The sequence below is a fragment of the Ictidomys tridecemlineatus genome, chromosome 8, assembly GCF_052094955.1.
Source record: "Ictidomys tridecemlineatus isolate mIctTri1 chromosome 8, mIctTri1.hap1, whole genome shotgun sequence".
NCBI classification, from domain to species: Eukaryota; Metazoa; Chordata; class Mammalia; order Rodentia; family Sciuridae; genus Ictidomys; species Ictidomys tridecemlineatus.
In genome coordinates this window covers 97,319,795-97,343,535 of record NC_135484.1, presented here as the reverse complement: position 1 = coordinate 97,343,535, position 23,741 = coordinate 97,319,795, and the positions used below count along the sequence as shown (strand labels likewise).

The window sequence follows — 23,741 nt, the reverse complement described above, 5'->3', positions numbered from 1 at the left end:
CAAGATTGAGCATCATTTCTGTGCTTTGTTTAGGTTATGATCTGAAAAGGGGCATCACTGAATTTTTTTTTAAATGACTGCTGGGACCATAACTGTGCTCCCTGTGGTAGTTTCTCTTCATGGGAACTGTTTCGGATAGTTTCTATAATCATCAGATGCAGATTGTTGGTTCTCTCCTTCAGGGGAACACTCAATAATAGAATCACAAAAGTTTAAATGATCTCTCTGAGATCATTTAGAAAATAGTTCAAGACCATTTAGCAGGCACTTTGGGGGCTTTCATGCTAGAGTTCTGGAACTTTCCAGCATCTATTGCTGCTTCATCTCAATTGCTTAAAAAAAAAAATGCTTAAAGAGTCACAAAAGAGGAAGGACTTCTCAGCTCCTATCTTCCCTTAACCACTGCATGAGAAGACTGAACTCTACCACCACTGTGTGAAAAGGGTAGTCAACATAACAGGACATACAGAGGGAGGAGGAAAATCATTTATTAGATGTTTCCTATTTAAGTTCAGGTTTTCATTAGCATCATGGACTATTCTTCAAGAGAGAAGATGGTCAAAAGGAGCATCTTTTATTTCGGCTGTGTAGACATCAAAGTAAAATTTTGTTCTCAAATTAAAGATTATCTAACAGACTTTGATCTTGTGGTGTAAAAGCAACAGAATCCATCTAACGTTCATTCTGAGAGACCACAGGGACACATTGGTCTGTCCTGGCGTGCAGCACAGAGATAAAAGCAACAGCTGAATAATCTTAATAGAAGTTAGACAGCCGTATGGTGTGCTTGTTGGCACATTTTCCTCTTAAAAAAAATTAGGCATGCTGAATTTTATTGTTTTGCTCACTAAACCCTATCAATCTTCATGAGCTTATAATTAAGAAAATATTATACTTGGCAGGACTCCCTGCTATTATCAAATAACTTTGAAAAGAAATGGAAAAGTACAAGTTTTATAACTGTTCGTTTCAAATTCTAGCTATTTGAAATGTTAATGTAAGACCACAAAGGATTCTCAGTATTTTTGCGTGCGTGCATTTTAAAAGGCTGAACTGAAAAATTGGTTTTAAACAATTCCATTACTAAAAATTGTAAACAACAGAGAATATTTGTCTCCCCCGGCCCCCACCCCAAAGATTTGCTTTGTCCAAATCTGAGAAACACAAAACCTAATAAAAAGCAGTTGATTCTTAAATCCTCTCTCTCCTTCTGACAGCAGATGGCAGTATTGATGCATGAAAAAAAAAATCCCTTCATGTTACTTTTTCCTTTACCTGCTAGGGTTTTCTCTGTAAATTTAGTCAAGGGATTTGAATCTAGAATTCCTTGTGGGATGATATGGTTGCCCTTTTCTTAGCATTCTTTCCCCCCACGTTTTGCTTTTCTTTATATAAGAAGATATATTTTCCATTTGCTGTTCTCGGTATGCCTCGACAAAGTTATTTTTAATTATTATTATTATTTTTTCCCACCAACACCCATTTGGCATTCGACTAAATGAATGCCAAGAATATACTCAACCTAGCAAACGCTCTGGAGAAACAGGTGCTCAAACTTCCCAGACAGCCAGCGTCTGAGACCCTTTCCTGTGTCTTCTAATGACTTCTCCAAAGTGGAACATTCCTAAACCAAGTCCCTTTCCTTTCAGATTCCTGGAACATCATCTGTAGTTCAGAGAAAATGGAAGCCCCTGCATCCGGTTTCACAGCCCCGAGGACCAGGGCAGCCTACCAAGTCCCGGATTAGTGCTGTGGCCGCTGAAATCAAGCAGATCCGAGCCAGAAGGAAAACAGCGAGGATGTTGATGGTGGTGCTTTTGGTGTTTGCAATTTGTTATCTGCCGATTAGCATCCTCAATGTACTAAAGAGGTAAAGGACATCTACTATTTGAAAATAAAGTGACTTGACATTTTAATTAAGAACTTTTGTTGTTGTTGTTGGCAAAACCCAAAATCTCCACTTTCTGCCTTGATAGCTTGTCAGGCCAGATAACTCAGTTATGCTGTTGTTACCAGCAGGTAAGGTGAATATCCTCTGAGAGTACATTGACATGTGCTCTTGTTCATGCAGATTCTCAATTGAATGGCAGACATAAAACAGACCTTTCCTCTAACCTCCTCAAGCTAATTGCTAAGCCTAAGATGCAGAAAAAGTTCTAATGCCAACAAAACAAAACAAAACCAAAAAAAAAAAAAAAAACTCATTTACAGCTTAAGAATTCTTTTTTGATGGAAACAAATGGGTTTTGCAAAACTTTGTTCTCAAAGAGTAGGCAATCATGAAAAAATTCTCTCCAAAGGATAAAAAGAGATAAGCTTTTGTTTGAAGCACTAAACAACAACAAAAAATAATCAAAACAGATATTATGTGCTGAATGTCTAAACTTAGAAGAGAAAATCCCTTTAAATTACTGAAATATTCTCAAGTTGAAGATTAATAAAAATTAGCACAACATTTTTCAATGGCGGAAAGTATAGAATTTGTTATGCTGCAGACATGACTACTATTAAGTTCAGATAATGGGTCAATATGACAGGAAAAGTGGTTGCAAAGTCAGTGGTCTACTCTGAACTTCAGGACCAGTCAACTTTATTGGGAATTAGCAAAAATATTGCAAATAGACAGGTCCCAAGGCTATACTAATTCTGTTTATAATAGACTTCAAACTTAACCTTGAATTGCTGCTTTTCTTTCCTGCTTCAGAGTCAATATCATATTCCTCACAGCTGGGGACTCTGGAGAGCAGCAGCTTTGGCTGGAAACTGACTAAAGGTGGTAGAACCAGCTCCAAAAATTTCTCATTCTCTTTGGCCCTTGTTTTTGATTGCCTAATGGCTTTTTCAATAGAGAAAAAAATAAAAAATAAACTTTTGTTCAATAATATTATTTACTGCCATCCCAACCTTAAAGGTATAAGATTTTGGGTGGTTTTTCCTTGAGCCATATGCTAGATCATGAAAATTGTTTTGCCTTCATATCTTTCCGTAATCACCTCTTTTTATTTTTCTTGCTCAGAGAAATCCCATACAAATTTATTCTGAATTTTTGCTAGATGTTGTGTTCTGTTCTTAAGAATGTTATAAGAAAATATGCAATGGTCATGGGTGAGTTTCTTACTCTCTCCTTTATTACCCAGTCAAAATTCAACAAAAAGTGGATTTACTGCTCTCTTGGTTGTTCATTTGAATTTCCTATATCTCAGCACTTGTACCTTTTCCTTTCATTATTTCCAAATACTTACTTGTCAGTAATATTTATCTTATACTTCTGAGTTAAATATCATCCTATCCAAGGAAAACAAATAGCTTTCTAAGGAAAAAGTCCAAGTTCAATTTAAAATATTTTCAAGCTTTTGAGTGTTTTCTTTCCCACAAAGTTAAAATGTTTTAAAAAGAATCTTGAAAATCGTTCTTCTCTTTACCACATACATTTTCTTAAAATACTTAGCTCTAGGTTTGCCCTGAATATTAAATGCTTTTTTCTTTCTCTCTCACATACAAAAATATCCTAGCATCTTTTCCTTGAAACTTAACTTTTTGCCTGATCAGTCAAATCCAACAAATAAGAAGTATTACTTAAAAGAAGTGCTTTTTAAATCATAATAGTATGTGAATATCAACACGACATTGTACAATTGTATTTAGAAACAAAATGAAATAAGAAGGATATATATTCAATTTCTGTATTTTTTACCATAAAACATTGCATTTGCTGTTTACAGAAAGGAGAGGACCCCCGCCATCCCTCTGATTTTACTCAGTTTTTGATTTACTGATTGAGCCATGGTGTCTCTGTTCAGGTACTGAGGCTATTCTAAAGGGACTCTGCTGTCATGAAATTATCAGTGGTAGATACCTTCTCAGAGGACTAGGGGTTAGGGCTCTACCAAGGGCCCCGCTCACCTTTGAATTGATTATTTAAAATGTGCCTCCCAGAATCACTCTGGATTTTCTGTTTTTGTTTCTTTTCCTACAGAGTATTTGGAATGTTTGCCCACACTGAAGACAGAGAGACTGTATATGCTTGGTTTACATTTTCCCACTGGCTTGTATATGCCAATAGTGCTGCAAACCCCATTATTTACAATTTTCTCAGTGGTAAGTTTTTAACTAATTTTTTTTCTATAAACCACAATTCTGAAAGAAGCTGAGGGATCGATAACCAAAAGTTTGGAACAATCTTGAAGTATGTGAAGAGCTTTGTTGCTACTTGAAACAAATTTTCCTCTGACCTGATTTGCTTGAGTTTCTTCTTTTCTGAGAAGAAACACATTACCTCACTCATCAGGAAAATTATCTAAGTGTTTTTTTTTTTTCTGGTAAATTTAAGAAAAGTGTTGAAATAGGGAGAAAGTGAAATTTGTAAGAAATGAATAACATAGAATCTTGTGTGTCATACTTTAAACTTAATGATTCACAATCATAAAATAATTTTTATCTATTTATTGTTCCTTTTCCAAATTGTGTGGTCTCACTGACCACTAAAACTATTGTTCATAAATTATACATAATGTAAGCAACATGCACATACACACATCTATAAATTATTCACTCTACCTACGTCTATGGAAAAAATATGATTTTAAAAATTATTTTAAATAACTATTGTTTTCTTTCTATTTTACCTGCCTGACTTTTAGAATTGCATTTTCATTGACTACATCTTTGATTGTCTTCTTCTCTAACCTATTAGCTTAATATATGATATTTTTTAGATGTAAAAATAACAATTCATTTTATTGCCAAGTCAAAGTCCTGGTATGGGTTTAAGAATGAGTTAGGGAAAACAACCAATAATTGCTGAAACTTGGGGTATCCTGATGCTTTAACATTCATCTTCTCATGTAAACACTTGGTAACCCAACTGAGGCACAAAGAAAAGAAGTGATGATTTCCAGCTCTTTCATTAGCTCTAATAAAGGTGATTGTTTCATTTCACAACTTTCCAGTTGTCCATCAATAATTTTGATCCAGATTTCTAAAGATTTTCCCCGCTTCTATATTTTCTTCTGATATAAGTTACGAAGCTTATAAATGGTTTAATATATTTTTCTAGATATTTTGTTGAACTTTGGTGTGCCATTAGTATCTCCTTTAGAATGAAATTGAGGGAGTCATTTCTGTACAGTTTGGGCAATGCATAACATGGCTTTCATTATTTTTGAATAAAAATAATGTATCTCTGAGTATGCCTCTATAGATGATCATTTTTATTGTAATTATATACTTCAATACAATTAAATTCATAAATACATAACCTAAAAGGAATGAAACAAAGAGTGAGCATCACATAGAAGAAGTCTCATTGTTACAAGAATCTACCAATAACATTAATTTCCTTTCCCCATTTTTTCCATCTTTGTAAAACATTGCACCTCGTTGGTAGTTTGGCTCAGGGGACTTCCTCAGTTGTACCTTAAGCGGTATTTGTTGAAACGTTTATGCATAATTCCCTTCTATTTCATTCTCCCAGGAAAATTTCGGGAGGAATTTAAAGCTGCATTTTCTTGCTGTTGCCTTGGAGCTCACCATCGCCAGGAGGATCGTCTCACCCGGGGAAGGACAAGCACAGAGAGCAGGAAGTCCCTGACCACCCAGATCAGCAACTTTGATAATGTTTCAAAACTCTCAGAGCAAGTTGTGCTCACCAGCATAAGCACACTCCCAGCAGCCAACGGGGCAGGACCACTGCAAAACTGGTAGAATATTTATTCATATGACAAGGATACCTGAGTCAAACTATTCTTTTTTAAAATATCTGTAAAAGAAATTTTATTACCCTAATGATCTGAAACTAAAATTATTCACTGATTTTTTTTAAAGATAACTTATTGCTCTTTGAAAATAAAAAAAAAAGTGAGTTTAAACTAATCTCAACTTTTGACTTGAACATGTTAGACGTTTAACATTACTGAACTTATTTCAGGCTATTTGACTTTTAGCTTCATGTATTTAAACTTGTGTCAATTAAATGTTTGAACATTTCTAATCCTTTATAATCCCTTGTTATTTTAATCTCACACATTTTCAAATTGGCTGTTAAAAAATCACCAAGTATTATTCAGTGATTTTTCTTTTGGTTACTAAAAGAGATAGCAATTACTAACTCTTGATTAACAACTGCCATATATTAACAACTTCATATTTTTTTAAAAACTCACAAAATACTATCAATACAATGTGACATCTGAAAGAATATATATAAAATAAAATATTACATTAGAAAATTTATAAACTACCTTTCATAATCACATAAAATAAGTACTATTCAACTTTATTTTCCACTAGTTTACCACTCATTGATGGCAATTTTCTCAGGTTTATAACCTTACTGTTACAAATATTTCTTCCCCAACATATGACCAGTAAGACAGTATATTAAAATTTTAAAATTGTAGTAACTCCTAGTATGTCATGATTTCTGTCTCTTAGGAAAAACTTTAACATTTAAAAATAAGATAAAATCAAGGTGACAGGGAATAAGGAAGAGGTGAGTGCCTTCGAGAGAGTTATAGTCTAGGCAGGGAGACACGTTGAAGAGCACAAGAGGACACACAACTCAAGGGATGCTACCTGATGTGGCAGCGCTGTGGCACAACTAAGGAGGATGGTCCTCACCAGAAAATGGGCCATACATTTAATTACACTCTCTATGCCAGTGATTTCCACTGGGCTTGTGCTGAGATTCAGGTAGTTAGGAGAAAAGAGAGCCTTGCTGTCAACTCACACATAAACTAAAGGAGTAGAGCATGTGTAGCATAAACAATAGATCTGCAACTCAAAGCACTGAGTACTTTAGATTTGTTCTTCTTCAAAAATCTTCTGATTCAAATATTCACCTTGAAATTACATTAAAAGTAGAAGAAGGGTTCATGAAACAGTGCTCTTCATCTCATAGTATAGCAGCAAGTCTTCTGATTGTATTAAAACAAGATATGGACACAATTTTTGAGAAAGATTTGGACAGAATATTTTTAGAAGATAATTAATATTTTATTATCTCTTTCTTTTTTGCCCTACTCATCATTTTCAGAGAAAAGTAATGCATCCAGATTTGTTTTATAATCTTTTGAATTTAGGATTCTGTTACCTTGTGCCTTTTCCTACTCAAAGCAAAAACAACCCTTTTATACAGGTTTATGGAATGACATTGCTAAATATCTCCACTATTATCAGTGAAAATAGTGTATTTTGTACATGTGATAATTTTTTGTCTTATGTATGTTGCATGAAAGGAGAGTTGTAATTTTCAGATTGGGATAAAAGTTAGCACTTTAAATAGTTTGAGAAAAAACTCAGATACTTTGGTAACATGCCTTAATAGACAAGTAAAGCTCAGAATAAGAGTGAGTATTTTAAAAACTATTAAACCTAGTTCTTACCATTTAAAGGAGAGAGAGAGAGAGATTTAAGAGTGAATGAGAGGGGGTGGGGAGAGAGAGAGAGAGAGAGAGAGAGAGAGAGAGAGAGAGAGAGAGAGAAAGAAGAAAACTCAGAGAGGTGGCATTTGTATAACTGCTCTGAAATCAGAATTTCTTTGCTCTAAATCAGTGATTCTCAAAGTGTGGTTCCTGAATCAGCATCAGCATCTCCAGGGAACTTACTAAACATGCAAAACCCAAACCTACTGAACCAGAAACCTTGGGGTGGTACCCAGGAATCTATGTGTTAACAAGACCTACAGGTGATTTTCAAGCACCTTAAGATTTGAGAAACACTGCTAAAAATGATACCATTGGCATCAATTTATTAGCCCGTGTGAAATAAAGTCTCTTACTGCACAGGTATCTACAACAGGGACCACCGTCATCACTACTGTCAACTTGGTTGGAGGTCTGAAAGAAGAGGCTGAGTGTCAATGCTGAACCTCACAAGTGTCATCTCACTCAAAGAGATAATGGCTTATAAAATAAGTGCCACTGTGTTATAAGTGCAGTGTGAAAGAAGACCGGTGTCCAGGAACTCATATGCTTATAGTAACCTGAATGACTTGTGTTTTTAACTAAGACTTTCAAATTCTCAGTTTTATTTATTAAAAAATTAAGTTTGGGGAAAGCAGATTATTTTTTAAGAATGATCATTACCTGGAAGGAAAATCATAAAATAAAGCCAGTACTTAAACTCTGGGAAAGGAAATAATGGACCATGTATGTATCTCTCAACATGTGGACCCTGGAACTTCCTAAGAGAGCTGGACTTGTATGGGTACCTTAATAGGACAAATGGTAAAGATACAAGTGTTCATAAGCCCTATGAATGTGATGGAATAAAGGGTCAACTACTTACCTCATTATGTGCTAATGACACAAATGAGAAGATTTGTTATGAAGATTGTGTTCGGCCATTTTATGCTATACAATTGAATATGTATCTCTGTTTTTTTCTGTTACATTTTAAAAACAATGTAGTAAGATGTCATTGTCACTGAAATTTTATTTTCAATAGGGATAATAATTTTACCTAATATAGACTATGTTTGAGTTTTATTATTTCTGCATTACTACAAAACCATGCAAACCTAGATATTTGAGTCATTCATTCTTGACAATAGATTGTAGCCAGTTTGTGAGAAAAATTACTTTCAAATTTCACAAAACATGAAGAATTTCTGGATATTAAATACCTGTCACAAATTGTTGGTAAGTTTATTGCCGTGTTCACCACAATGATATCAAGTTTCACTCCCAGTGTACATTGTTGTAAAGATGATCAAGAAAATCCACATAAAATGTACTCTGTATATGCTTAAATCTGAAACTTCAGAATGGCAAAAACCCCAAAGTTGTTTGATCCAAATTACAAGGAGGGCTATTAGTATTTTGATACTAGTGTAATAATACCATGTTTTGCATTTGGTGTATATCATAATAATAGTCAATTGCTTTTCAAAAATATATGGCTAGTTATTACAATTTAGAAAGCTTTTTATGAAAGTTAATTTCACAACTGATGGCTTTTCTACTTCCTACAAGTCACAAGTCACAACTCAAACAAAAAATAATAATAATTCCAGTAGCTTATGTTCAAATGGTTCTCAAGTTGCATGAAGCAAAATAATAGTATTTTTTAGAGTCATTATATAAACAGGAGAAATATTGCTAATCTGTCAATTTTATTACTTTATTTACCACAGAAAATGAAGTACAAAGGCATGAAAAACACTTACTCAAAGTTCAAAGGGACTTGTCTTCTAGATAACCACTGCTACTAACAGGGGGCAAAAGATGCCCCCTGATTTGCCACGTATTCCTATTCTTTAAATTTTCTTTATAACTTTTGAAGTTTGAAGGTCTTTTAAGTTTTCCATGAAATGTGTTTTTCTAGTTATGGTGTTCCAAGTGTGTAACATCATGTCAATTGTTCAACAATTATACTTTTAAAAGTTATTTATGCCTGAGTGTACTATCTTCATAGGAAATTTCTTGTCAAACCCAAGGTGATTACACATCCACTGCTGTGAAGAGTACTCATGATGCAGTTTTTAAGTAAAAAAAATCATATTGAGAATTCTATAATCACATCATACTGCCCTCTCTATTGTAAGAAAAATTTTGTTGTTGTTGATTAGATAAATTGAATATTCACTCATAATTAGTGTCAAATCTTTGCAGTTAAGGATCAGATTAAGCCCTCTGGTGCAGTACTTAATGACCAAAATATTTTTCCCAATAAGTTTATATAACCAGGGATAATCATGTTATAAAAGATCTTTAATATTGTTTCTAAGAGCCGTATTACAATAAAGGTTAAGATTAATACAGAAATATTTCTTAAAAGTTATATAAAGTTATGTACATAAAGCATTAAATTTTGGAGCTTTCGTTCTGAGTCAGAGGTTCAATGTACTTTTGACTTAGAGAAAACAACTTCATGATTTTCAATTAATTATCATATTATGTAAAGCATCCATTTACATAATCAATTGTTCTAAGCCATTATATGTAAGACTGTTTAAACTCAATGGTGAATTCTGAAAATATATATTTTTCTGCTTTAAAAGATTCTGTTAAATTTCAGAGTCAAGTGCCAAGGATTTTAATGTTCAAGATCCTTTCTTATTCAGCACTTTTAATTTTAACCTTTATCAAAGATAAAGTAGTCAGGCAAGATAAATACTTGACTCCTAGGGAGATGTGATTAGAGTCTAAGGGTATTCCTCAGGAGTACGTGAACTTTTTTATAGTGAAAGATAATCTATTTCAGTGGTGAGAAGGTTTTGCTCTGAGCAATCTATGATCACTGAGTAGGTACCAATCACCTCCCCCTTGAACCAACCCTGAAGAGGGATCAGAGCATCTGCACCTTGATCCAGGCCAATGCCATGAAGGAAAAGTGGGTAACAGAAGGAGTTTCTTAGAGCACCTCTTTGGTCCCATCTTCCTTTCACTGCTTTCTCACTCATTGCCTATAGGGCAGATCCCCAACCTCAGCACTGATGGATCTCTTAGGAGTTTCTCTTGCCTTACTGAGCTCCTGGACCTTCCTTCAGTTCAGCACCATCCAATGACCTCAGGCTCCTTCTCCTTTTTTTCAAATATTCCTTAGTTGTCAATTGACATTTATTTTATGGGTTTATATGTGGTGCTGAGGATCAAACACATGCCAAGCAAGTGCTCTGCAGCCCAGCCCTAGGCTCTATTTCTTAAGAACAATTGGCAAGTAGTAAATTTGGAGGAAAAAAATGAAGCAGAATTCAAGGAAAAGGGAAAAAAAGTGCTTTACAATAGAAACCTTATCAATTTTACTTTTTTTAAAAGGTCAGTTATTTCCTTTCCAGAATATCAGTGATTGCCAGAATAATGTTCATCATGGACTTCTGGATGTATCGGCTCCTTTTCCAATGCCTAGTTAAGTTTGCTGTCTCAAACTGGAAAGGATCCAAGTTTTGAGATTCAAAGCCAAGGTAGATCAGTGGGTATATGTGCTCATGGAGTAGCCTATGGCACCTTCAAAAGCAAAACATGGATTGCATTACCTTTTGTAGATCAAACCCCTAAGTAGTAACAGATAATATTTATTTTTTAAATGTTGATTTTACATAATAAATTCAAAATGAATTTCAAAATGCTAAGGCAATATGTTAATTACTAGGGAAGTATGAAATAACCAAAATGTTTGTGGAACTGGGAAACCCTTGATAGTGCCTGGTAACCTGGCGCTCCATTTCCTACTAAGGTGACACAGAGGATATCTTCAGAAATGGATAATGTTCCCTTTCACAGGACATGGATTTAAAAGATGTAAGTGGAGAACTTTTATCTAATAAGCTGTGTCCAGGTCATACACAATATCCATTATGGAATTGGAAAAAATAACCCACTCATATTAGAGCCTTACTAACACACATATTCAAGCACTGTAAAATGTTTGCAAATGTAAATCTTTGTGTGTGTGTATGTGTGTGTGTGTGTGTGTGTGTGTGTGTGTGTGTGTGTGTGTGCATGGTTCAACACAGGTAGTTGGTCTGCAAATATCTCACAATGTATCTTAATTTTATATGAGTCTTTTAACGATTTCTCTTTTATCTAGTTCACTCTCTTATCTTTTAATCTGGTAACTAGTTCTCCTCACCCTGTTACAAATATCCAGGTTTCATATCTTTGCTGTTCTAGAAAGACTTTCCAACAGATTTTTTTTTCTTTGTATTGATTTTTGTTAAGTTTACTTTTACTGGCTTTCATATGGTTATGGAAATTAGAATAAATGAAAAGGAAAGGTCCATGAATAGTCCATCTACTCTAACATTCCATGCCAATAGTACTTTCGAATCAAATGTCTTTAATAACAAGGTCCATTCTGAAATTCCTTCCCTACCCAGAAAAAAGCAAGACCATAAATGGTACTACACTAATTTGTAGACATTGTGTACTGAAGGCAAATTTTTACTTTTTTTTTCCCTAACGAAGATCATGTTAGTTTGATACAATGCAGAGATCGCTCTTCTATAGCACTGAAAATAAAAGGTCCAAGCCAGGCACAAAGTCCTTGGGAAGTTAGGTGGACCTCAGAATTACCAGCCTTTCTCCTGTGGTACAGATTCCTAACACTTCAGGAAGGAAGACTTCTAGGGCTTCAATTATGTAGCTTTCTTTACCCGTCTCTGGTGTCATGAGCACACATTATTTTTTTCTCCTACTTTAGAAGCAATTCTGAAAATAATTTAATTATTTACAAATGCTCTTTAAGACCACACAAATCTGCAAAACTTGATCTTGCAAAGCCTCTACAACCCTTACTTCTTACTCCCCAGTCTTTGCTTTTAACTAGGTGTGTTTGGAGGCAGGAATAGGTTCATCTCATTTTTCTTTAGTATTTATTTATAATTTTCTCATTTATTCATCTTTTTTACATAGCAAATTATCCATCTGAAATGTATCTGCAGTAGGAACTCTTTACTATGTAAATCCTGTGATTTTATTCCTTTTGTCCAGAGCTGTTATAAATGTAGAATTTACCTCATTCTATTCTGGCATGTTGAAAAGGTGGCAGAACTCCTCCTCATTTAATTATTAAACTAGGTATATTGTATTTAGTTCTCCTCTGGAAGCAACTTTCTACAGATTGGTAAGAATTGACCAAATCAATTAAAATATTTGTATTACAAAACTACCTTTCTCCTGACAACGTATGTATTCTTTCCTGAATCTAGAGTCCACCAATTCTAAAAATTCCACTTTCCTCACCTGAAAATCCACTCTAGGCCTTTAGGATGTATCATCATAAATAAGTTTGTTTGGTTTTACCAACTGATTCTGAAGAATGGGCTTCAAATGCTACCCCAAGGTTGTTACAGTCACATTTATAAAAGGTGCTAACTGTTCCTTACCTTCTTGCCCCTAGATTGTGCTCTTATTATCACGTTGTTTTTTAAACATAGCTAGAATACAGTGAGATGGTGGAGTTCAGAAGGCTGAAAAAGGAAATATGTCCCTTGTTTTGAGAACAGAAGTCTGTTTCAAAAGTTCACAGCACTGTATGTACTCTGGTAAGACACTCTTTCATGCTTATTGTTCATCAACTGCTTACAAGCAGATTAAAAAGAGCCCTGAATGTAACTTGTTCAAGAAACTGAAACCATCTACCATCTGTTAATTGGTTGAAAAGTGATGGTAAGGCCAGCTACTGATGCTTATACTGGTTCTAAAACTTGATACTTTAAGAGCCGTGGTCTGTTAAGATGTTCCTTGAACAAGATTTTCATTGGGATAAAGCATTAATGAGTTCTGCCACCTTCTTTAAGTAACTGCTTTTTGTTGTTGTTGTGTTGTTGTTGTTTAATTCAATACTTAAATCAGATGAATTTAGGATGACTAAATTACAGAGCACAGAATGATAGTTAAGTATTTTATATACGTATAACAGTATCATGTTGTCACCAGGAATATCCAGAATAGATCACTAAAAACAGCTACTACCATCATTACAGAGCTTAATAAAATATGTTAAATAAACATGATTATTTTGCATAGCTATACCCCAATAAGCTCACTAGCCAGGGTTTGTATAATTTAATACCTCCACTCAAGGATTTTGGCCAATGTAAATCCTGGTCACCTATATAGAAGACAATTCATCCAATCATACAATAGCACTGATATTTTTCAGCAGTTCTTAGATGGTAAGTTGTGCTAGTGCCTCTTAAAGTTGGACATTCTGTGAGTGATTTAGTGGGAGTGGATTTTGACTATACTTTGTTTCCAAGTTTGCATTATTGTGACCAGTCTTCCCTGGTAGGGACTACCAATTTTTTTTGCTTCAATATCCCTTGAGATTCTTGTTAAAAATGAAGATTCCCTTGGTTTGGAATGGTACAGAATGGCCTTTAACCACTTATTTATCACCTGGGACTCTAGGGAGGTCCACCATTCACTCATTCATTTTAGAAAGGATTCTGTTATATCTTGGAGAGAGCGTCTCTAGTCTATGGGCCTCTCTGCCCACTTCTGACTCCAGTTGGCTGTGTTCTGTTGCAGCCATTGTCCTTGTTTGGCTTCTTAATGTTTGAAAATGTCAATATAATCCTGTTTTATAAGAACTAAATTATAAGTCCCTATTCTTTTCTAGCAATATAGCTTCGTTCCAGACTTTTGTTACAGTTCACAGATTTTCTCCCAGTTATAGATCTGTAACTAGCAATATTTGATCAAAAAGAATGCTAAGAAAAAACAAAACATTTTCTACCCTTACCAGATGTTGTCACTTTGAACTTACTTATAAATAAGCTTCCTTATGATTTTTCAGAAACTAACTGGAAGTAATGAAAAGAACCTAGAGAATTTACTTTTGCATATCAAAACCAATAACTGGAAACAATATCTTTGGAGAATTTTCTGTGGTAGATCAAGGAATCTTTCTTTTTTGTTTTCCCTGTCTTTCCATCTACTTCAAAACCTATTCTTATATTAACCTCAGGAGAAACTGGTTTCTCCTGATACAGTGTGTGTGTGTGTGTGTGTGTGTGTGTGTGTGTGTGTGTGTGTACTTTTACAGGATGTTAGCATTCTGGTCCAAAGATGAGTCCTAAAAGTACATTACTCCATTTACCTAAAATTGTGACTGACCTTGCTCATGGCATTCCAAAGTCCTAAAATGAAAGAGTTTGTAAGGAAAATTTGGGGGGGACTAAGCCCCGAGAGTACTTGTATTTTTCTTGTTTTCATCTTAATACCATTGTACAATATCTTGTTGTTGTTGTTGTTGTTGTTTTTCCAAATTGTGCTCACTTTTCAAATTGCCTGTTGGAAAGATTAGGTCTGTAACCTACTCATTCCCACCTTTGCAAATATATACCATGTCCTAGGCAACACTGTATGTGCTAATCTCCATCTAGTCTCACTTTATTTTCCTACTTTTCCTTCCCTATTTGTCTTCATTTCCTATCATTTTAATTTTTAAAATTGTATTTGGCACTAAAATGATTCTTGGAACAAATAAATATAAATAAAGTCTGTTAGAAAGCACAAAAACCAAGAGTACTTGGAAAAATTTAAAGACATGAATGGCAAGCAAAAAGGAAAGCTAGCTTCAGATATAGTTACATATACACAATGTTTCTTTTCAATATCACTAAACTGTATCACAAGTGAACTGGAGCTATAAAAATACAGGTTAGATACAAATGCAGATTTTAAACCCCAATCTCCCAAAACATGGCCTATAAGAGATTGTTCTTACTACAGATTTCCAATGAAGACTTGGTTAAATTATTCTGCCCAGGTCAGGCCACAACCAAAGAGTAAACATCCCTACATTACATATCTTGAGACCTCCCTAGATGGAATTAAGAAACTTCTGTGCCATCAAGTGTCACATTAACAGTAAACATTCACAGACTGAACCAATAAATGAGAGGTCCACTGCCTCGGATTGTGCTTTATTTTACTTACTTTTGAAAAGTGTTAGGAACAATGTGAGACATTGCTAGTAAAGAAAACAAAAACTGAATGTTTACGATTTATGTGAACACTGTACTTAGAAGTGATATACAGATCAAAGAACGAAATGCCTACCCACATTAAGCTAATGCTTTTGTTGGGAAGAAATTAAACAAAATTTAAAAATCATTTTTTAGGTGTCAGAGATTAGACAGGATAAAATGTCTGGCTCCGCGTAGAGAAAGGTGACATTGAAAAGAGTTGCTGGAATGTAAAGGCAGACATGAAGAAGGCCATTCTGTACAGAAGGGACAGCTCCATATTCAGACAGGATGTAGAGCAGCACCCCCATCATATCATTTAAAGGAAAATGGGGCCCTGGCAGGAACTGGTATGGGATGGACGGGAAGGGGTAGATAGTAAAACACTTTTTACAATGTTCAAGGAAATGTGAAACTTGTGTTACATAATGAGGAGCAATGTAAGAATTTTGTTCAGAACAGTAACCAGGTTAGCTTGTGTTCTACAAAGTATATTAATAGCCCTATAGTGATGAATTCGAGAGCTGGAGGGTTGTAAGTTTAGATCTCAAATTGGCTTTCATAAAAGTATTCATTCTCAAGGAACATAATTTGGATGTATACCAAGGCAGTGGCAATGGGGGCTGGAAAGTCAACAAAAAGATTTAACATCTAGATGAAGATTTGGGGAATAAGAGAGATCACATTAATGTTTAATTCTATTTACAATGGATCCTAGCCATCACCTACTTTAACAGTGGTGTGGTTCCAGTAGCTCAGACTAGGAGGTACTTTAAATACATTTGCAGTTTGTCCTCCCCTTGTTAACATGGTTTTATTCTCTGTGTGTGGATGGGGAGGCTGAGTTGTGACCATGCATGCAAGTTCACTCCCTGAGGTGTCTCCTTCCTCTTTTCTGCCAAGGGATGTACCCCACCCCCTCCTTCTGGCATATGCTGCCTCAGGCACCCACCCAGCCATTGCTGCCAATCTGCTAATCTTACAGCCAAGAATCTGCCACCACCTGGCCCACAGCCTACTCTGCTAGCTAGCTGCTCCCTGGCTAATGGTGGCCTTCCTATATGAGTGTGGGCTGTGAGGGTCTGTTTCTCTCTCTCTCTCTCTCTCTCTCTCTCTCTCTCTCTCTCTCTCTCTCTCTTTTTCATTGAGTGTATAAGTGTATGTCTACTTTAAACAGAAGGAATGCAAGACACATTTTCTTTTCTCATGTTATACACATCCAGAGGTGTCTCATATGAAAACCTGTCCTAGGTCCAAGTCTTAGAAGCTCTTTAGTAGTGCAGTTTACACTTGGATTGCTCTTTCTCAGGGGGCCACCCTGTAATCCTTGAGCCCTTTCTGGAGACTGTGTCTAGGCAGGAAAATAAGTCAGTGGTTTGTGGGTGCCAAATCCAGAATGTGTCAAACCAAAGGGTGACATTTTGGGGAGATTTGGTGAATCAAAGAGAATGCCTCCCAAGAAAATACTTTAAAAACTATTTAAACTTGAAGTGGCAAAATGAGAATTCAGAACAGGAAAATAAAGGTGACAAGAAATGAGCTGAGTAGCAAATCTTAACATAAACATTCACATATGCGCATACAATTACAATGTCAAATCAAAACTGATCATCTATTAGATAGGGTTAGTTTTAGATACAGTTTCACAGAAGTTCAAGTGAGTGGCTCAAAGCCAAAGTCTCCTTGTCTTTCACTTACTTGCACTTCAGAGCAGGCAGGGCAGGGGAGGATGACATGCGGAGTGCACAGTCTTCAGGACACCAGGCTCCCATATTTTCTCTGTATCTTTCAAGAAGGTTTTCATGCTCCAGGTTGCCCTGCAGGAAAGGTGGCTGTTAACACTGCGTTTATTATGCCCGAACCATAGCAAAGAGAAGAGAAAGAACGAACAGAAAGACAAATGGCATCTGTGACATTAGCCTTTCCCCTTCTCAGGAACTTTCCTGGAAACCCTGATTAACCATTTTTATTTTCAGAGAGGACAGGATATGAAGTGCTTTAACTGGGCTCAGTGATGTTTCAGACTAGGGAAAAATAGTAACATAGATAGCGGAGAGGAAATCAGCAGTCTGTTCTGCACTAATGCTGAAATTTATGAAAGTGTATAAAATGCGTATTGAGAACCTTGAGAGGGCTGGGGCTGGGGCTCAGCGGTAAAGGTCTATCAACAACTTAAAAAATATTTTTAAAAAAATATTTTTTTTTGATAAAAATCTTTTTTTAATTTTTTTTTATTGTTGGTTGTTCAAAACATTACATAGTTCTTGATATATCATATTTCACACTTTGATTCAAGTGGGTTATGAACTCCTTGACAACAAGGAGTGACACTTAAGGAAAAACTTCTTTGGAGACTGGGACTAAAAATCTTAAATGATTTAAGATAAAAATCTGAAAGTTTATAATGAGTTGGGGTATTGGGTTGAAAACTGTCATTACAAAATGACTTAGAAAGTGTAAAAGGAACTATATTTTATAGTAAAAATGAGTGAATTGAATCCTACTCAACCAAATTCTGGTCATACATTGTTTATAAGTGTATTTAAGGCTGAGAATGTAGACTAAAAAATTGGTAGAGCACTTGTCTAGCATGCATGTGGCCCTGAATTTCCATCTCCCTAGTACTATCTATCTATCTATCTATCTGTCTATATATATATATATATATATTCATCTAAAATGATAAGGAAAATTTTAAAGAAAAACCATGAACAAGATAGTCCAGGCAAGTGCAAGTTAAAATAAAGTTAATATATTAATATTAGGCAAAGTAAAATATAAGGTGATAATATGACAAAGAGAAACATTGCATAGGGATAAATACAACCCAAATCCATGGTCATGGTCACAAACTTTTATGAACTTGAAATAATATTAACAAAATACTGACAATATAAAAATTTAAAAAAACTTGATCACATGCCAACTATCTATTCATATATGTATCATACTAGCATTAATGTATTTGTCACACAAAGTAACATCAAACTAAAATAATGTATTGATATCACACATATGCATACAATACTTTGTTGTCTATACATAAGAACATGATTATCTTCTTAAGATGTCAGAATATTTATAAAACTTGGTAATGTTTTTTAATCACTCAGAAAACTTTAATAAAGGCAGGAAGGTATAGATATTGCAAACCAATTTAATAATTTAATACCCACTGGTCATAAATTGAGTCAATATTAATAGTGGTTGTGAACTTAAACCCTTAAGTTAGCTTAGTTTTATGATCTTGAAAAGTTACTATTCTTTCTCTAGTTCATTATAATATAAAGATTAAAATGGTATAATATAGTATATTATAAATATAATATATAATTATAATATAACATCTTAGAGCTCTTTTGAGTATTGAATTACTCACCACATATACAGTACTTAGAAACCTTGTTGGTATATACTACGTACAAATAATATTAATATGGATATATGTTAGCCTAAAAAGTTAAGACACATGCTCTTAAGTAGTACTTGATTTAAAATGAAGTAAAAGGTAAGATGGATTTAATTTTAAAATAATGTAAAAATAGGGGGCGAGACATGTAATACAGTGGCAGAGCATATGTTTAGCATGGGTTTGATTTCCATGACCAAAATTTAAAAAGAGAATATTTTGACATATTTAGTTATATATGATATTAGTGTATATTTTTAGCATATTCATTAAAACATGGAGTACATCTTATTCTAATTAGGATCCAGTCATGTGGTTGTACATAATATGGAGATTCACTGTGGTATATTCATATATATACACATAGGAAAGTTATGTCAGATCCATTCCAATGTCATTCCTATTCCTGTCCCCCTTCCTTTCCCTGCATTATGCTTTGTCTAGTCCACTGAACTTCTATTCTCCCCTGTCCCCATTGGATGTTAGCATCTGCACATTACAGAGAATCTTCAATCTTTGGTTTGAGGGGACTGGCTTATTTCACTTAGCATAATAGCTTTAGATCCATCCATTTGCCAGAAAGTCATAAAGTCATTCTTTTCTAGCTGAGTAGTATTCCATTATATATCACAATTTTTTGATCCATTCATCTGTTGACGGGCACCTAGGTTGGTTCCATAATTTAGCTATTGTGAACTGAGCTTCTATAAATATGGATATGGCTATCTCAATGTAGAATGCTGATTTTAAGTCCTTTGGGTTTAAACCTAAGAGTAGGATAACTGGGTCAAGTGATGGTTCCATTCCAAATTTTCTGAGAGATCTCCATAATGCTCTCCAGTGTGGCACCAATTTGCAGGCCCACCAGCAATGTTTGAGTGTACATTTCCCCCATATCCTCATCAACATTTACTGTTACTTGTATTCTTGATAATTGCCATTCGGACTAGAGTGAGATGAAATCTCTGTGCAGTTTGCATTTCTCTAATAGCTAGATATGTGGAACATTTTTTTCATATATTTGTTGACCAATCGTATTTCTTCTGTGAAGTACTCATTGAGTTTCTTTGCCCATTTATTAATTGGGTTATTTGTGGGTTTTGTTATTTTTTTTTTGATGTTAAGTTTTTTCAGTTCTTTATATATCCTGGTGGTTAATGCTCTTTCTGAGGTGCAGGTGGCAAAATATGTCTCTCCCATTCTGAAGGCTTTCTTTTCACATTTTTGATTGTTTCTTTTTCTATAAATAGCCTTTTAGTTTGATACCATACCATTTGTTAGAATAAGATGTACTTCAAGTTTGTATAAATATGTCAAAATATACTATACTGTCCTGTATAACTAAAAAGAACAAGTTTTAAAAAGTACAAATAACCAATATATACATTAAAAATGCTCAAAAAATATTTAGCAATCAGGACATGCAGATCAAAACTATATTGAGATTTCATCTGACCCCTGTAATAATGGCTATTATTGAGAATACTATAAAAGAACAAATGCTGGTGAGGATGTTGTAAGGGCCAGTGAAGGAACCCTTATACACTCTTGGTGGGAATGTAAATTAATAGAGCCACTACAGAGATTTGTCACGAAACTGAAAATAGAACTAGTACATTCTTTCTTTATACCTGAAAAAAATCAAAGTCACCATACTATAGAATATCTGCATACCCATATTTATCATAGCACTATACATAATGATCAAGTTACGGAATCACTCTAGGTGGCCATCAGTAGATAAGGAAAACTTGACATATAAACACAATGAAATATTTTTTGGCTATGATAAAAAACAAAATCATATCATTTTTGGAAAAATGGATGGAACTGGAGATCAGAATGACACGCATCCCATGTTTATTCTCAAATCTAGGGAAAAAAATATAGAAGGGGACTGTTAGGGAAGGGGAAAGGAACCGAGAAAGGGTGAGGGGGAACAGAGGGATGTAGGGTAGATGGATACTATCAAAATATATTACATGCATTGTGAAATTGTCACAATGAATACTATTGCTTTGTATAATTAATATACACTGACAACTACGATAAAAAGAAAGTACTAATGTTTATTTAGAAAAAGAATAAAGAGATAAAGAGAAGACTTCAGAGAAGTCGTCTTCTTCTTCTAAGAAACCAATAGATGGAAAACTGCTATATCTATAAAGAAAAATGAAGTATTATATGTTCATATTCTTTTTAATAATAAACATAACTGAACAAAAATATTGAATTTTGGAAATTAAATACTGTGGAGATTAAATTTAAAAAAATATGATAAATTTCTTTTTGCAGTGGACCAAATTTTCTGTTAGTAGAAAAGAATTGTAAAAGAATTGTATTTCAGATAAATGGTAAATATTTATAACTGTCAACCAGGGGAATGAGCAATATTTCTTAGTATTTGTGACAGTACTGCTGGGCAGTGTCAAAAACTCTAGTTGAGAGTAAGAAACTAAAATGAGGAGAATGAAAATAAATCCAACAATGCAGTAATGTAATTTTCTCCAATATGATACAGTAATTCAGAAGCAGACATAATTAAATTTAGTGACTGAAATATTTAGTGTATTTAAAGATCACAAGAGAGGGCATCTGGAGGTAATGAAGAATGTGAAAAAGTGCCTAGCCATAGGGTCAAATTGGGAGGCAAGGAAATGAAACCAGGAAAGTGATAAGAGAATAAGAAAATCATGCAGGACTGGAAATTATGTCAAAATATAAGGGCATGATACAAGGGAGAAATATGAGTCAAAGAAGAAGGTAATTGATGCTTGTAAGTTATGGCAGATGTTCTTCTCATAGATACCCTCAGCATTATATACACCATCCCACAAGCTATTTACAACATAGTGTTGATACTCTTCCATCAGGAATTGGGATCTGAGGCAAAACTAAGTAATTTCCTCAACCAATAGTTTGCAATGGTTTACATAACATGATTTTGAAGGCTAACTAACAAAATCCATTGCAATGGTTTGAATGTGTCCCCCAGTTGTTCTATTTTTGGAAGCCCAACACAGGTTGGCAATGTTGGGAGGTAGTAGAACTTTCAAGAGGTAGAACACAGTGGGAAGTTCTCAGATCATTAGAGAAGTACACTCAGAAGAGATTGTGGAAGCCTGGCCTCTCTGGCTTCCTATTTGGGAATGTTCCCTCTAGAATTTTCTCCCACGGTGATGCCATCTGCCATTAGGTCTCCACCAGTGGCCAACCAAGAAGGCCATTTGATCTTGGACTTTCAGCTTCCAAAACTATAGTTGAATGAACTTTTCTTCATAAAATTATTCATTACAGTAACAGTAAAACTAACTACTGCTTAAAAAAAAAGCCTTCCATCAGACTCTTGACACATATTACACAGATCTCTAATCTGACATATAAGAAGCTCAGTTTTCTTGAAGCAACTAAGATGGGTAGACTATGTAGAGAAATTACATAGAGATAGAGATTGTGTCCAAGAAGTACTAGTGGTTCAAAGTTTCCCTATTCAGCCAAAGTAATGAAGAAGCTTTGAAACTCATTCCTCTGAAATAATGGTCTGACTACAAAAATTAGAAATAACTCTGCAAGGGAGAAAATGAACTAGAATGGTAACCTTTGGCAGGAGCTTAAATTTTAGAGACAAATGAGATGTAACAAATAGTCGAAGTACACATTATGGTGTAACTCAAAAACTCATTTGGTTTTTCTTTGCAGCCAGAAAAGTCATTTAAGTATAGAACAAATATAATCTGTGTCTGCAGTAGCATCTCTGTTGACCCGATATCCCTCTCCAGCCCCAATTCTCTGCTTCTCTTTACAGAAAATTCCCTTGAAAAAGGAAACGCTTATTATCAGAACTTTCATTTAATCCCAAATCCAATCCATCTATGTATTTGTGGCCCAAATCCCACAAATATTTTCATATTATGGCCTTCTTCACATTGCCAAATCAATATCCTGTCCTCACTAGTTAATTATTCCTTTCTCTGAAACATTTCCTTCACTGGACATCTAGGATGCTCTGTTCTCATGGATTTCCTGTCACCTCATTGGCCATTTCTTTCTGTCTCTCCTTCATCTTTCTGTTCTCATATTTTACAGTGCCCCAGTGCACTGAGTTGTCTTATACTTGGGTTTCCTGCTTTCATTTTAATTTGGGGTAGTCTTTTCTCCACACAGCAACATCTATGACAGTATAAAAAAAAGTGTCAGCCAGAGATAGGAATGTAGCTCAGTGGCACAGCACTGGCCTAACATATGTGAGGTTTAATCCCCAGCACTGGGGGAAAAATTAGCCAATTCTGTTACTACTCTAGGAATCCTAATTTCATATAATTAAAAAAAAGGCCCTAGTAAATGCTTAAAAAAAAAAACACGCCACATTATTTGGACCAGAACCTCTCTGACCTCATGTCCTGCTTCTCTTCCCTTTGTCCATCTGTCCTAGTCACAGTGGCCCAATAGCTGCTCTGAGAACATGCCACATGCATACCTAATATCAAGACATCAAGATGTTGACATAACTCTCTCCTCATCTGAAATCTCTTCTGAGTTATTCTGTGTTATGCATGCACTTTCTTCCCCTACTTATCCTCTAGAATATGATCATTTTTTCTCCCATGATTCTCCTCTCTCCTGTCTTATGTCTTATTCAACTTACAACTTTCTAATGTAGATGGCATTTATTTTTATTTGTTTATTCTTATCTTCCCCAACTAGAATATATACTGCCAAGGAGGAGATATGTCTTTATTATTATCTAGCTCTAAGATAAGAGCTGTATTGGGAATATAATAGGGGCTCAATAACTATTTGTTGAATAAATAAGTGAATAGTAGACTGAATAAAGTTTAAAACATCTCTACAATCATATACTAGATAGAATAAACACACTAATTCTGTTATCTACACATGGACATGGAAATGTGTTTG

General features: G+C 34.7%; 1 protein-coding gene across 3 annotated transcripts in view; it reads left to right on the top strand.

The window, feature by feature from the left end:
• Hcrtr2 (hypocretin receptor 2) overlaps positions 1 to 11,065 on the top strand; it is a 97,646-nt gene extending 86,581 nt beyond the window's left edge. The window contains exons 5-9 of one of the 3 annotated variants that reach the window (XM_040282829.2): positions 1,650 to 1,870; positions 3,977 to 4,098; positions 5,474 to 5,699; positions 7,552 to 7,684; positions 7,785 to 11,065. In XM_040282829.2, the coding sequence (XP_040138763.1) occupies positions 1,650 to 1,870; positions 3,977 to 4,098; positions 5,474 to 5,699; positions 7,552 to 7,672 (690 nt within the window). In that variant the 3' untranslated portion in view covers positions 7,673 to 7,684; positions 7,785 to 11,065. Of the gene's footprint in view, positions 1 to 1,649; positions 1,871 to 3,976; positions 4,099 to 5,473; positions 5,700 to 7,551 lie in introns of all 3 variants that reach the window. The other 2 variants (XM_005318545.4, XM_040282828.2) reach the window with 2 other exon arrangements.
• The last annotated feature ends 12,676 nt before the right edge of the window (positions 11,066 to 23,741 follow it).